This window comes from Ceratosolen solmsi, unplaced genomic scaffold, assembly GCF_000503995.2.
Source record: "Ceratosolen solmsi marchali unplaced genomic scaffold, CerSol_1.0 scaffold2, whole genome shotgun sequence".
Lineage (NCBI taxonomy): Eukaryota > Metazoa > Arthropoda > Insecta > Hymenoptera > Agaonidae > Ceratosolen > Ceratosolen solmsi.
Genome location: NW_011948422.1, coordinates 2,088,390 through 2,103,235, shown reverse-complemented (window position 1 = coordinate 2,103,235; position 14,846 = coordinate 2,088,390). Strand labels below are relative to the sequence as shown.

At 38.9% G+C, this 14,846-nt stretch overlaps 2 protein-coding genes across 2 annotated transcripts in view; one reads left to right on the top strand and one right to left on the bottom strand.

Moving 5' to 3' along the window:
* The window catches only part of Sk2 (Sphingosine kinase 2), a 31,622-nt gene extending 21,578 nt beyond the window's left edge, over window positions 1–10,044 (top strand). The window contains exons 4-10 of the mRNA XM_011499322.1: window positions 3,921–4,272; window positions 7,005–7,352; window positions 8,501–8,633; window positions 8,706–9,090; window positions 9,171–9,266; window positions 9,354–9,493; window positions 9,607–10,044. Coding sequence (XP_011497624.1) covers window positions 3,921–4,272; window positions 7,005–7,352; window positions 8,501–8,633; window positions 8,706–9,090; window positions 9,171–9,266; window positions 9,354–9,493; window positions 9,607–9,795 — 1,643 coding nt within the window. The 3' untranslated portion in view covers window positions 9,796–10,044. The remainder of the gene's footprint in view (window positions 1–3,920; window positions 4,273–7,004; window positions 7,353–8,500; window positions 8,634–8,705; window positions 9,091–9,170; window positions 9,267–9,353; window positions 9,494–9,606) is intronic.
* A 2,413-nt stretch (window positions 10,045–12,457) lies between these two features.
* LOC105361765 (ankyrin repeat domain-containing protein 54) overlaps window positions 12,458–14,846 on the bottom strand; it is a 2,880-nt gene continuing 491 nt past the window's right edge. The window contains exons 2-5 of the mRNA XM_011499029.1: window positions 14,258–14,583; window positions 14,056–14,131; window positions 13,739–13,967; window positions 12,458–12,921 (exon numbers count right to left, since the gene is read on the bottom strand). Coding sequence (XP_011497331.1) covers window positions 12,489–12,921; window positions 13,739–13,967; window positions 14,056–14,131; window positions 14,258–14,583 — 1,064 coding nt within the window. The 3' untranslated portion in view covers window positions 12,458–12,488. The remainder of the gene's footprint in view (window positions 12,922–13,738; window positions 13,968–14,055; window positions 14,132–14,257; window positions 14,584–14,846) is intronic.

The window sequence follows — 14,846 nt, the reverse complement described above, 5'->3', positions numbered from 1 at the left end:
TCCCCTCCTGGAGATCCCCGCGCGAACCAATCCGCTCTTACAGAGTCGCGCGCACATACCAAGCCCGGACTATTGGCGCGCTCGGATTTCCCCGGGAAAGTGCACTTTCCCCCCAGGATTGCGTGGGCCAATTCGCAGGAGCGGCGCGTGCGCCAACACTGGCTCTTACATCCAAATTGCCAGGCGTGCGTCGAGTACCGCAGCTCCGAGCCAACTTTTCACTCTCCTTCATCGTACTCTCGTAACCACTGCGCCAATATTACCACCACACGCCACCGTCGCCGACGCCTCGCCCCCCCCCCTCTCCCTCACCTTCCCTCCCTCCCTTACCACATACCCGTCCCCATTCCACTATTCCACTTTTTAAGTGGTGTTTTTAATCGCCCGCGCAAAATTGTCGCTTGCGATGCCAGTGGACGTCCCTCGGCCATCGTCATCCCCTCATTGTGCGACGACGAGCTTGTTATATCGAAAGGGAATTCGGGGCTTAGGGAACAAATTAACCGTCGTGCCGCCCGAGCCCGAGAACGTTGAGGAAAGGTTGCAGGTTTTGCGCGGGTCGCACGGGTAGGTAGCTCATCCCCACCCCCGCCGAGGCATTCGCGATCGTGTAATATTCGATGCTCCAGATAGCGAGAGCTCCGATGGAATTACGACTAATGCGGCCTATCGATCGGCCGTAAATTGGATTTGAGAATGTTTAAATGATTGATCGGCCGGCACTTTGAAGACTCGCGAGCGAGGAAACCATTGCTCGCTCTCACGTCAGGCGACGCGATAATCAAAGCTCCCACACTCGATGGGGCCTGTGTTGGACTTTTGGTCTTGTACTCCCATTATTGCCTCAAACGGGAAAGAATACATTTTTGCCGTTTCCACGGTGTGGCCGTCGTTCGAGGGCTTTGCACATGTTTTTATCCTAGCCGCGCAATTGAAAATGATGGCAGCCGTTTCGGGTTAAAGCGACATTTCGCGCGTAATTGAAAGCGTCGGGTTTTTATGTGAGCCACAGTGAGCGTTGCAGCGAGCATCGAAGCGAAGATTTTTACTCGATAAATATGATGGCGGGATGTGAAATGCCTGCCGCGTCGAGATTATCGATTGTGTATATATTGCCCACGTGTATTGATGATCGCATTCGGTTCGATGGGAAATAAACGAAGCGAATGGAAAATTTCGAGCCTTTTGTCGAATATCCTATGCCGAGATGTCGAAGCTTCGTACATAAATAAGCAAAATATTTACACGTGCGATGATCGTCGTAAGAATGGCCTTACATTATTATATCAGGACTTCCAACCGACTGTCTCATGCATCACCCAATAATATATATGTATATATGTATATATGTATATATGTATATATGTATATATGTATATATGTATATATGTATATATGTATATATGTATATATGTATATATGTATATATGTATATATGTATATATGTTTTTTTTTTTTTGAAAAAAAAAAAAAAAAAAAAAAAAAAAAAACAAACAAGTACGCTCGCCATGGTGATAAAAACCATGATAAATATATATTTTTCTAATAAATACACGATCGCTTGGTGGATACATCACGGGAAATGACATCCCTATAAAAACAGTGCTAAATGTTTTTCCAAACATTTTTCGTTCTTCGACTTTATTAAAATCCTATTATCCACGTCGAATAATATTTGTTTTAATGCTTAGACTTCGAAAAAAAAAAAATAAAAAAATAAAAAAAGAAATAAAAATTAAATTAAATAACACGAAACATTATCATTCCTCGATTCTGCTAATAACATTTCCATGTGCATTCGTACTCGCAGGCTCGCAGGTACAATTACGTATGGATTTGAGCTTGAACGATTAGGAAAAGCATTTGTCACAAGCCCTTGGGCATCTTGGGGTGATTTTATTTTCTAATTACAATATAAATTGATATGATTGTCGCGTAGAGAGTGAGGCGATATATTGCCTACAGTCACGTAATGTTGTAAATATTTATTCAAACAATATCTTGATCCTCCATCGAATTACTAATAATTGAATGGATAATAGAAAAAATAATATTTACAATTGCATGAATTAACGTTATTACTGACGTTCCATTACTTTTCGCATAAAAAAATGCTATACCTACGCCATTGTTCGATAATTTATGGGGCTGTTGATTCTTAGACTACATAAGCCTATGTGACTTCTTTAAGATGCTATTTTTAAATCAAAGTCATTGTACGATATGATTAATCCATCGCCTTACGCAATACAATTGGCTATATTTGTTCATTATCTTGTATATTGTAATTTTCAATGAAGAAAAATGTCATTGCAAACTCTCGTGTATTATCGCTGCTTGAAAATCTTTATTCATCGAATGAAAGTGATAATTAGAACGTTGTAGTGAAAAATTCAATCTTCAGTATTGAAGAAATTGATGTTATGATTGTTAGGAGCGTGGATTGGGAAAAATAGTGTAGCTAGTAATATTTTAAACGCCACTCAAATTATTATTTTCAATTATGCCGTATACGCCAACTCGTTAAACGTAAAATACGCGCTGCTATATCTAAGATAATAATAATAATAATAATAATAATAATAATAATAATAATAATAATAATACTGCAGACGAGTTAATTTTCGTATCGTGAACTTTTGCCAGAAAAGTTTCTCTCAATTGAATGCCTGTAAAAAGACATCGATATATTATAGTGTGATAATCCAATTGTAGGAATGGTGACTGTACAATAACATATTATCGCGTAAATTTCTAACAATCGAATCCTTCCACATGGCCTTCATATAATATAACTTGCAGCACAGCCGTTTAACAGTTAATAATAATAACCGTAATGATAATAGCTGACAGTTCATCTACGTACTTTTTCAACATTTCCCCCGTCGTTCTAATCTCGAATAATAAAATAGCGCTGTCTAAATAATAATAAAGCCTGCATATTTATTATAATTTCATTTAACGGGATGAGAATATTGTATAATTATATCTTCCTATCTTAGCCACTTTAAGAATGCACAAAGAATAAACGAACGAAGCAACAGAAATACATTAATACTGTATATAAAGAAAAATTGATCCTACACTGTTTACCCATAATAATGAAATTTTATAAATTATAGAAAATTCAATGTGATTAATTTTTTATTTACTTTTTAATCGCGAGCAATTATTTTACATTTTAATTGAGATTTCATTGACCAGCAAAGAATAAATTTTTTTTTTTTTTTTTTTTATTTCTCTCTTTACTGTTTTGCATTTTCGATTAAAATACATTTCTAACCCACAAAATCATACTCGTTTTCATCATATTAATAGCCATGCCATGAATTTTTTCCAAATGACACTTGAATTATTTAATTCGAAATCAACCAGCTAGAACGAAAATACTTTGATTAAAATGATTGTAAAAACTTATGTCTCTTAAATTAAAGTAAATTTGCACTTGATTTTAGGAATGCGCATTCAATCTTCCATTTGATGCTATCAATGCACTATAAGCTCTCCGCACCACCACCCTCCCCCCTCCCCACAACGTTTATTACAATAAATCTGAAACGTCCAATTCGGTTATTCTTAACTCATCTTATATTATTTCGTTTTGATTAATCATCTTAATACGTAGTACGTTTAAGATTGGAATTATTTTAAGTGAAACAATACAAGACTCGACTATAATCTTATAAAATGAGAGCTTGGCTCGATTCGATAACGCTCCTTCAACGTTCATGGAGGATCGGCATACATCACCGGGACTCGTACGAGCTCGATAAACTTGTCGTTTAAAATAAAAATCACTAGCCAGCGCCTCCCCCCCCCTCTACCCATCCCCTCCCCATCCCCTTCCCCAGAAAGTCCGCCTCGTTCACTCCCATCATCCTAGGTCACACCTAACACCTCCGTGGCTCTTTGCTTTTCAGCCTGCCCGGACGAGTCGCGAAAGCTGCTGGTATTCCTGAACCCCAAGTCCGGCCCGGGTCGAGGTCGCGAGAGCTTCCAGAGACGGGTGCACCCGATCCTGGCGGAGGCCGAGCTGCCCTACGACGTCTTCATCACTCGGCACTCGAACTACGCTCGTGACTTTGTGCGCAGTCGCGACCTCAGCCAGTGGTCGGGCCTCGTCCTTGTCGGCGGTGACGGCATCGTCTTCGAGGTCATCAACGGCCTGTTCCAGAGACCCGACTGGGAGAGCTGCTGCCAACGTCTGCCCATTGGCGTCATACCCTGCGGCTCCGGGAACGGCCTCGCCAAGTCCATCGCCTTCTCCAAGCAGTGAGTCCCCGTAGGGAATGCCCCCTTCCGAAGGTGCTCCAGCGCAGTAATAATCGGCCGATCGCGCGTTCCTCCACTCGATGCCCACCAACAGCAAATTACGCGATGGCGTATGGGCGAGTCAACCTTTCCCACGCTAATGCAAACGCCGTGAATCAACGAGGCTGACTCGATGGAGCGCGTCCGTGACGGCGACTGTGGCCGATCCATTTTCCCTTGCTAATTTATTCATTTTCACATAAGGAATCCAATTGCCATTTATTTAGCCTTATCGAGACCTCCAGCGCGAATCGTCAATAAGTTGTGCTGATTACGTATTGTACTGTCACTGTCTAATAAGTAGAAATTGGTAGAAATCTAATAGGTAGAAACGGCCGTTTTTACGGTCGATCATCAGACAAATTGATTTCTTAATTCCAGCCCCATTGGTGCTCGTTTCATTCGAAGATCGAGCGAAATTTTTTTCTTAGATTTTTGTGAAATAAACGTAGGTTCATACGCGTGACGTTATGTAAGAGATTGAGAGAAACCATGGAGGTTTCTCTTTTTATCTTTCGACGCGTTGTATTTGACTTATTAATCATTGTAAATGCTAATCGGAGACATTAAAGGAAAAATGAGTAATCTTAAAACAAATTTGTGAAAGACGAAGCTTTCGAGTTATTTGATGATGATAATTGACAATTGAAACAATGAATAAGTTTAAAATAAGTTTATTTATTTAAAAGTAAAAATGGAATATTCATTAAAGAATAAGTAGGTGGATTTATTAAAATGTAAAGATTTATAACTTTTACGCGACTGTAGCGACTATATTTTCAATTAAGTAAAATTGACAAAATTTCATGTTAAAGGGTGAGGAGAACATATATTTAAGATTGTTTTCAAAAACAACAACAACAACAACAACCAACAACCAACAAACAAACTTAGATTATCAAATCCATACTTTTTTAGTGAATAATGTTTCGTTTGAAGTTGTTCCCCCCCCCCTTCCCAAAAAAAAAAAACGTTACAATTTCAATACTTTGTAACGAAATGAATCGTATATTATTGTTCCATATAAAACAAAAATAAAAATCGTCGAAATAAGACGTTCATCGCTATTTACTTTATGAGATGATATTGATGTTTTCTTTTTATTAGCTTCATCTATCTATATACAATTTAAAAATATTATCAAGTGAGACGGGCGTTGTTTAATTAATACTATTTCTTTAAATAATATTGTACAGATTGTACAGAGAATTAACAAAATAATCCGTTGCTTTACGTCTATTTTTCTTTTAATAATTTTACGGTGATTACAATGTCGAATGTAGATTATTATTATTATTATCAGACGCTATAACGAATAGCTTGAAATTAAAATAGTAACAATAATTATTATAATAATTATTGATATTATTGGCACAGTGTAGAGATTATTATTATTATATACTTTAATATTGGATAAACGTGTTGTATTTTATAGCTTACCGGAAAATTTACTTGGGTAGGAAAATCTACTCGAATAATGAAAATAATGTGTTCTCATGTTTTGGCCGCTTAATAGCTTTGATAAAGTTTTTACCTCCCATAAGGAATAATAGAATGACGTTCGCAGCAACTTGAATAAATAATGATTATTATGCAATTAGGGAAGGTCCAGTTCGGATAAATCAAATATTCTCACGAAATATTTACTCTTTCGTGTCTCGTCACTTATCAATCCTGTGATATGTCTGATCGTTGTTAAAAGTGCCTCCGAGCCATTTCGTCTATAATCTTTCAATTTTCCTCCAATTAATAACAATGTCATTGATTCTATTTATCGTATTTATCGTGTAAAACTTTCGAAATTTTCTTATCTTCGTTTAAATAATCATGCTCATAATAGCTCGAGTAATACTAATACTTTGACTTTATCGAATAAGCAAACAACGTCGATTCGAAGTAACTTACGACTACAACTAATGACTTTACGAGCGTTATAACATAAAATAGGCATCTTAAAAATAGTCACGTTTTGTCGTTAGTATTTTATTTAAATTCAAATTTCGTCGAGTACAGTGTATTATTAACAAAAATGCACCATCGACGTTGCAAAATAAAACATGGTTTTTCTTTCTCTAGGCTCGCGCTCGTTCGTCCGTTTTATTCTGAGATCCTTGTATTTTCAACGAAACAAAACCGTACATAATTAATACACATAATTAGAAAGTGAAAATCAGTCGTGTTGGTTGAGCTCTGCTTGGAAATGGAAATTCTCCTTAATTAAAGTTCCTCTCGCCTCTCCCCCCCCCCCTCCCCCCGATCATTCTTCAAAATCAGAGCATTAAAAACTCGCGCAATGCCGTAAAGCTTGAAATTCACGGACGATACTTATTACCTCTCGTCTATTATACTATTATTATCATTATTATTATTATTATTATTATTATGGTTGTTGTTGTCGTTGTCGTCGTCGTTATCGCAGACATTATAAAAGTCCCGAACGGACTGGCCAAATGTAAGAAACGATTGGAAACGCTCGTACATTGTTCGCGATAATTTGATTCCCGCGTAATTGAGAAGGGACAGGATGGTTATAATGTTTAATAATAATTGGCTTGGATAGTATAGAACTCGCGACTTTACGATCCAAATCTTATCCAAAAATTGTCAATCACGCGAGTCGGTCGATCGCTCGAGAGTACGACGTCAGTGCGAGATAAGCCGGTGCCGAGCAATCCAAGACCCCGTTGTTCTAGGGAGCCCTTCGACCATAATCCCGTGCTGATAAGCGCCCTCTCGGTGGTGCGGCGCAAGCTCACCCAGATGGACCTGGTGCGGATCGAGACGCGCAAGCAGACGCTCTACTCGTTCCTCTCGGTCGGCTGGGGTCTTCTCGCGGACATCGACATCGAGAGCGAGAGACTGCGGGCGATCGGGGGCCAACGCTTCACCATCTGGAGCGTCGCGCGTCTAATCGGCCTGAGGACTTACCGGGGCGTCGTCTACTACCTACCCTGTCAGCCCAAAGCCAACGGCGAGCCACCGAGGATTCACGAGGAGCCGAGGATCAGCCACTCGAAGAGCATAGGGGACGAGCTGGACCGGTGAGTCGCTTAGTCAATTAACGGCCAGTCCTTACCGTTTCCAAGTCAACTCCATTGTTCAAAGATTATTGCTTTTTCCAATATTTTTGCTACGCCGTTGTCATTCATGTTATGTTTATGATTTACTTACGACTCATTTAATCTTCATTCGCCGGCTAATTATGAAGAAAAACGCTTATTTACTATATCTCGCGTATTATTCATAAAGTAAATAATATTTGTGATTAATCGGTCGAATTGGCATTGAGTTTGTCGTACGTTTTTTTTTTTTTATTTTTTTATTATTATTTTTTTTTTTTTTTTTTTTATTATAATAACGAATGAAATTTAAACGATATTACTCTCGTAATATCTATTCGTGTCTGTGCTTGTGTGTTCAAAGTAGTAGCGATCGATCGATGTCAGACAAATTTTAAATTGTATATAAATCTTCGTGTTCAAGGCAATTTAATTCACAAATTTAATTCGAGTAGAGTTTTAATAAATACTTCGTTCTAAATATAAATTTGCCGCTTCGTAAAGTGAAGTGTACACACGCTCGTACACTTTCAGGGATATTTATTTATTAATCCCTTAAAACTAGTGGCATTGTGTTAAATATTGGAGTTTGTATTATACAAAATTCATTGCGATTGGCGATATTTTGAGATTACATGTATGCATGCACATTCCTTATGATGATTTTGACGCGCTCTTGTCTATCCTAAAATCGTGATAACGAGCAAAACTCGTAATTTACCCTACATTCCGACTATTTACGCATAATCTTATTGAACCTTGGCAACCTTGACGGTCGTTGCGTCTGATTTGCCATTCAATATTGGGAATATTAAATAAATATAGGTCGATAGGCTTAAGGGGGCGTAATATAGGCTGGGGAGAAATTACGACCGTTGCCTCTTCACGGACATAAAGCACGTGAAAAGTTTTGTCGCTTATCCGTCGGGAATTGGCGCTTGCCCGTTGTCCTTTGAAAGAAGATAACGAGACGTCCTTGAAAATCCATCGAGCGCACAATTATCATAATGGCTGAAGCCTATTATTCGACGACAAAACAGACGGAGGAACAACTCACGCGATACTCCCGCGTCATATCCCGATCTTCATAAGGCCATTAGTGCCATTAAAGAACACCCGTACTTAATCAGGTACAGCAACGAGATCCAGGAGTCACGTAGCTACGACGGTTCCTTCGACCGGGAGGACGGAGCTTACGAGGCGCGTCACACCATAGTCGAAAACGATAAGGCACAGGATAAGAAGATAAAGAAGAAGAAGAAAAAGAAGAGAAAGAAGATTAACAACAACAACAACAACAACAACAACAACAACAACAACAACAACAACAACAAGGAGGAGGATCGTGAGGAGGAGGAGGAGGAGGAGGATGGAGAGGGGGATGAGGGGGATGAGGAGGAGGAGGAGGAGGAGGAGGAGGGAGAGAAGGAGGGGAAAGAGGTTGAGGATGAGATCGAGGAGGAAGCGGAGAAGGGGGTGGAGAATCGAAAGATGGCGAATGATAGGAAAGTGGCGAAACGGTTAGGACGCGAGGACCAGGAGCACCAGATAATCTTGGACGCGCTGACGCTGGAGACGGGGACCGGGGACTCAGTGGGTAGACGGCGGTGCGACAGCTTCTATTCGGCAAAATCATGCAAGTCCGCTTACTTCAGCACCGGCTCTGGCTCCATCTCCAGTACTTATCACAGCGTCGAGGACGTTGACAGTCCGACTTCCTGTACGTATATAATCATTAAGCTACGACAGCTGACCTCTGGGGCAATTATTATCACCTTGACTTATTATCGATTATTGCAGACGCCGACGGGGACAAGAGGACGGTGACGTACGGGCCGGCCTCGTCGCTCCCAGCCCTCACGACCAAAGTGCCGAATTCGTGGACGAAGGTCGAAGGTAGGTTAAGTAGATATAACACAAAGAAATTAAGTCGTTATACGAGCAGCGGAGATCTGTAATTTACGGACTTATCCGACATTGCAGGTGAGTTCGTAATGGTCCAGGCTGCCTACCAGTCGCATCTCGGCCAGGACTGCCATTTCGCCCCGCGGGCAAAACTCGCCGACGGCGTCATCTGGCTCCTGATCATTCGAGCGGGCATCAGCCGAACGAATTTGCTGCAGGTGAGCGGTCGTACGCTTGGCCTTGACGCGATTATTTGCCCGAGCCTAGACTCGAGCGAGTAGAGTTGAGCATCCACTGGAGCTTAAATGGCAAATGTTTGCGACTGTTACAGTTCCTCCTGGGCTTGAGCACCGGAGCGCATCTCTCGTGCCCGGGTGTGGAGATGGTGGCCGTGCAGGCGTTCAGAATAGAGCCGGACACGGAGTCGGGCGGCCTCCTCACCGTCGACGGCGAGAAGGTCGACTACGGGCCCCTCCAGGCCGAGATCTTCTCGTCGCTGGCGACCGTAATGTGCCCTTGATTACGTTATCGCGCATCATTGCTCATTATTTCCTATCTGTTGATTAGTGTGTAAGTAGTGTAAGATAGATGTGGAGAGAGTGTGCGTGGTCGTGCGAGGCAAGGACACGAGATGGGGGTGATTGAATGATCGCGAGCATTTGCAAATTGACGGTGTGAAAATTCGATTAAAAAGAATTATCTTTTGTTTTTCCTTCGCTCCTCCGTCTTGTCTTCTCTCGTTTGTTTGCTGTTCTCCTTTCCCTCCCGCCCGCCCGCCCGCCGCCACGTTCCTTATTTTTGTTTGATTTTTTGTTTGCTTTACATCGAGGTATATGCATTTGAGTTGATCCATTTGATTGGATATTATCGCAACGTCGGCTTGACTTTAAATATTCAAAAACAAAATATCAACAAATCGCGGCTGTGGCCAATCAGCGATGCGGACGCTGCGCGTGAGTGTGCGTACACAGGGGCCTACGTATACTCTTCTCATTCAAATTCGCTGACATGTATGATTTGACTTTGACTTGGCTCGGCTTGTAAAGAAATTAATTAATCGTCGTGAGATGTTCTTGAGATGCGCGGTAACGTGCACGCGTCTGAGCGAGATTACAAAGAAATTGTTTTACAAATGACATACGTACGCGCCCCTATATAAATACGCCACAGGGATGTTCGGAATTTCGGCAGACGCGCCTTTAAATAAATGAACTCTAATCGAAAGAATGGATGGATGCGCCATTTTGAACGTTCGCAATTCTGAATTGGGGATATCGAAAGTCTGTGCCATCGATGGCAAATTATACGGAATATATCAAAATAATAATAGAATTTAAACATTGTACATGCCAATCGACGCATTTCTCTATATGAAATATCAGAAGTGCATTTGCTATTAGGTCTAGAGAGTATATTTTTCAATTACGTCAAAAAGCTTAAGTTTCTAAGATTAATTAATTAGTATATCGATGATCTTAAAGCTACGGCTCGTCCGATGATGAAAATCATATTCTGTGATGTAACATCAAAATTAAAATTAGGAATATTTTTATGCGATCTATTTACATGTATGTAGAAGCTTGAAACTTGTAGATAGCTTTGTTCGAAGTGTAATGCGTTAATAATGATTAATAATGATTTTTTTCATATATACGTTTGTCGCTCGTTCATTAAAGATTATAAGATCGTTTTGTTCAAATAAACCAAATAATGATCACGATATTTCAGGAGAATATACGATACCGACCTGCGACAGATGCTTTTATTAACATAAATCCATCCACAAACGAATCCACTTATTTATCCATATTTGGCTATGGTAACAAAGATAAAGAAAATTAAAAAAAAAAATTAAAAGGAAAAAAAAAAAAAAAAAAAAAAAAGAAGGAAAGAAGTTAATTTGAATTTAGACGAAATTCAGAGATTCGTTTTTCAATGCGTAATAATCAAGTGCAAATGTATAAAATGAATTAAAAAGACGATGTTTTGGAATGTACTACTTTCGCTCGTATAGTCGCAAAAGTAAAATCTTTAAACTATATTACCTATATTAAGTAATAATCATTATCATAATAATAATAATAATAATAATAATAATAATAACAATAATAACAATAATAATAATAATAACAATAACAATAATAACAACAACAACAACAACAACAACAACAACAACAACAACAACAACAACAACAACAACAACAACAACAACAACAACAACAACAACAACAACAACAACAACAACAACAACAACAACAACAACAACAACAACAACAAACGAAACAAAAAGCAAAAAAAAAATAAAATGGTTAAAACCACAGTGATATTTATTTGTAGCTAATGTTTTGCGTTTTGCTCAAATGAGGTGTAATCCAAATGAAGAATAATGGTAGTTTTGAATTTTACGTAAATAGAAATATGTTTATTTTAATTACATTTCTATATGCTTAAGATGAAATGTTACATGGTTAAGATCGGTATTGAATATCTCCTTGAATAAGCTAAATTTTTCCAATCGTAGCAATTAGTGAATAATAATATTTTCTAATCATACAATCATTATATCTGAAAATATTGTCAACGTCATACTATATCGATTTTTTATACCTGAAAATTGTAATATATATTTAAGGACAAATTTAAAAATAATTGGCATGCCATTTGTTTATTGTAAATGTTGCCTATTCATCATCTCCAAGCATGCTTTATCGTATAGTTTAATATTTTATGCTGAACTCTATACAATGATTAAAAAGTGTCGTGAAAAACTTCGTTTGAGAGAAAATCCGTCGCTTTCCAATTATAAATTTAAATTAAAAAAAAAAAAAAAAAAAAAAAAAAAAAAAAAAATTGTTTACATTAATTTCTTTCACCTATTCGCTAAGACACTTACTTAACTGTAAGACATCGTTATTATATACAATAAATGTGTGATAATGACGCAAATTCATGCATGAACAAATAATAAATCGTTTAATACAAAATATGTTGATTAAATAATAATAATAATAATAATTAATAACAATAGATTGCTATATATAAAGATGTACCAGCTTTATAAAGACTTAAGTGTATATTAAAAAAAATGTAAAAGCCTCGCAAGCTCGTGGCGCTTAATTAAAGTCGACAAGAAATTTTCTTAATTATGCTAAAATACGTTGAGCTCGTGGAAATGATTGAGCTCGCCTGGAAATGTCGGGGCTCACGGCCATTTTAATTCTTCAGGCTGAGTGAGTCGATGTTGGCCAATAAGTTCCTCACGTCGTCCTGGATCTGATCGGACGTATTGGAGAGGGATAACCGCGAGCAAAAGGTGCTTAGCGCCTCGACCTGCTCGCGCGCGTCCTTCTGCTTCTGCAGGTAGGCAAGCAGCATGACGATTACGTTGCGCACCTCGTCCTTTATCTGATTCATGTCGGAGCCCTCGCAGTTCTGGAGTACGCGGAGCTTCGTCTGGGCGAGCTGGAGGGGATTGTAGCCACGGTAGTCCGAGGAGAGGACGTCAGTGCCCGCCATCAGCAGGAGCGTCACCACCGAGATTTTGCTCGTAACCGCGGCGAGGTGCAATGGTGTGTTACCGAGGCAGTCGCGCTGGTTCGGATCGGCGCCGTAGGTCAGCAGGAGGCTCACCATCTCGCTATAGCCTCTGTAACAGGGAGAGCACATCGACTTCGTTATAGTGCTGGGCTTCTCTTGAAATGGGACGCGCGAATGGAACGGTTGGTTGGTTGGTTGGTTGGTTGGATCGGGTTGGGTGGGGGGGGGGTGGGGGGAGCAGGAACAACATCCGAGACATTGGGATATCAATGCTTGAATAAAGTCGGTCGTTGGTATTTGTCCACGAGGTCCATGAGGTGTCCCCGATCTGATGTGCGAACGGGAAATTACATTCAACGCATTAAACGCTTTATGGCTCGAAATCTATGGGTCTGACAAAATTATAAAATCACTTTATGGGGTGAGAAGCTCATTAAGTACGTGAAGGATTATTAAAATCGTGAAAAGCTTATTGCTTCTAATCCTGCGACCAATGATTGCGACTATAACACGTTGTATGCGTATGCCACGCACACATACTAGCTCTTGAACTCTGTACAAGTTAAGTTTATCATTTAACATTTTATTCATTAGATTTGAATTTCAAAAATCTTCGTTTCTTTACTTTTTACATTGTCGATTAAAGATCTTAACGGGTTTCAGTGCCAAATACGTATGCTGCAATGTTGCCGGTTGGATGAACTATTGAAAGAAACTATCGTTTGTATAGTCGGCGACTATCTAAACTATAATGATAATGAAATAGTCGGGGAGGAGAGGACGCGTTAATAAAACGTTTTGCAATTGTTAAAACGTATTCTGGAAAATGGCTTTGCGTTACAAGATCATGGGAGATTCGTTGGTATGAGAAGTCGTGCACGACAACTATAAATATAAGAATTGTGAGCTACGAATTTAATAATCACCTGCAAGATGCCAAATGTAATGGGGATCGTTCTTGTTCATCGCAGTTATTGGGTGAAATTCCCAAATTTAGTAATCGCTGCATCATTTCAATGTTGTTTGTGGCTGCGGCAAGGCGCATTTTTCGCTCGTTGAGGTAGCCTTTAAAATCTTTACAAACCAAGAAATGGTGTCTTTTAACTTTTGGAGTATAATATTTGAATGGTTTTATTTTTCCATGATTGCACAATTCTATAAACAATATGGCATCGTTATGTATCACACAGTATCGAGGCATGCGTCTGTTAACGGTTATAATTTACATTAGAACCAAACTTACTGGACTTTAGAAAGTCTATAGGAGCTGGTAGGGGACAATCGTTATGATATATAGGAGGTATTTGAAATTCAAATATCTGCAATTAGAAGAAAATTACAGTAAATCATTGGATTACGACATTTCAATGTAAGCTTTGTAAAAAATTATACAAAAGCATATAAATTGGTTTGTTATACGGTGCAAAGTCGATGGATTAATTAACCTTTGTTTTGTCGGTGGCTGGGACGAGAGCCAATGAAAAAAGTGGACTGGAGTTTAATGTGTTAACGCTAATTAAGCTATTAGATGGCGCGCTCTCGTTCGTTTCGGATACACCTGGTAATGATTCTTGACTGGTTGCCTCTGGTGGGACGATCAAGGCAGACGAATTATTCATAGAAGTTCCACTTGACGTAGTAACATAATCGATTATGTTATTAACGCTTGACTGTGTTTGACCAGAAGCATTAGCATTAGTCATTGCAACAAGATTGTCGTGTTGAGTAACTAAACTATCGTTAGAATCGTTCCCAGTTTCGACTCCAGAATCTATAAAATTGAGGCATAAATTAAGGTTAAAGTTCATAAATTATAGACTGAAGATTTATGCAATTATAACAGTTGCATAGTATTTGATTAAAAAATGTTAGAATAATGTACAATTATATAAATTAATATTCTTGTTAACATTTCCATACTAGCATTAAATTAAATAAACAGTCTGTTTATAGTAATATATATATATATATATATATATATATATACATAACTGTATGTGTTGGGGGTGTGTGTGTGTGTGTGTGGAGTGTATG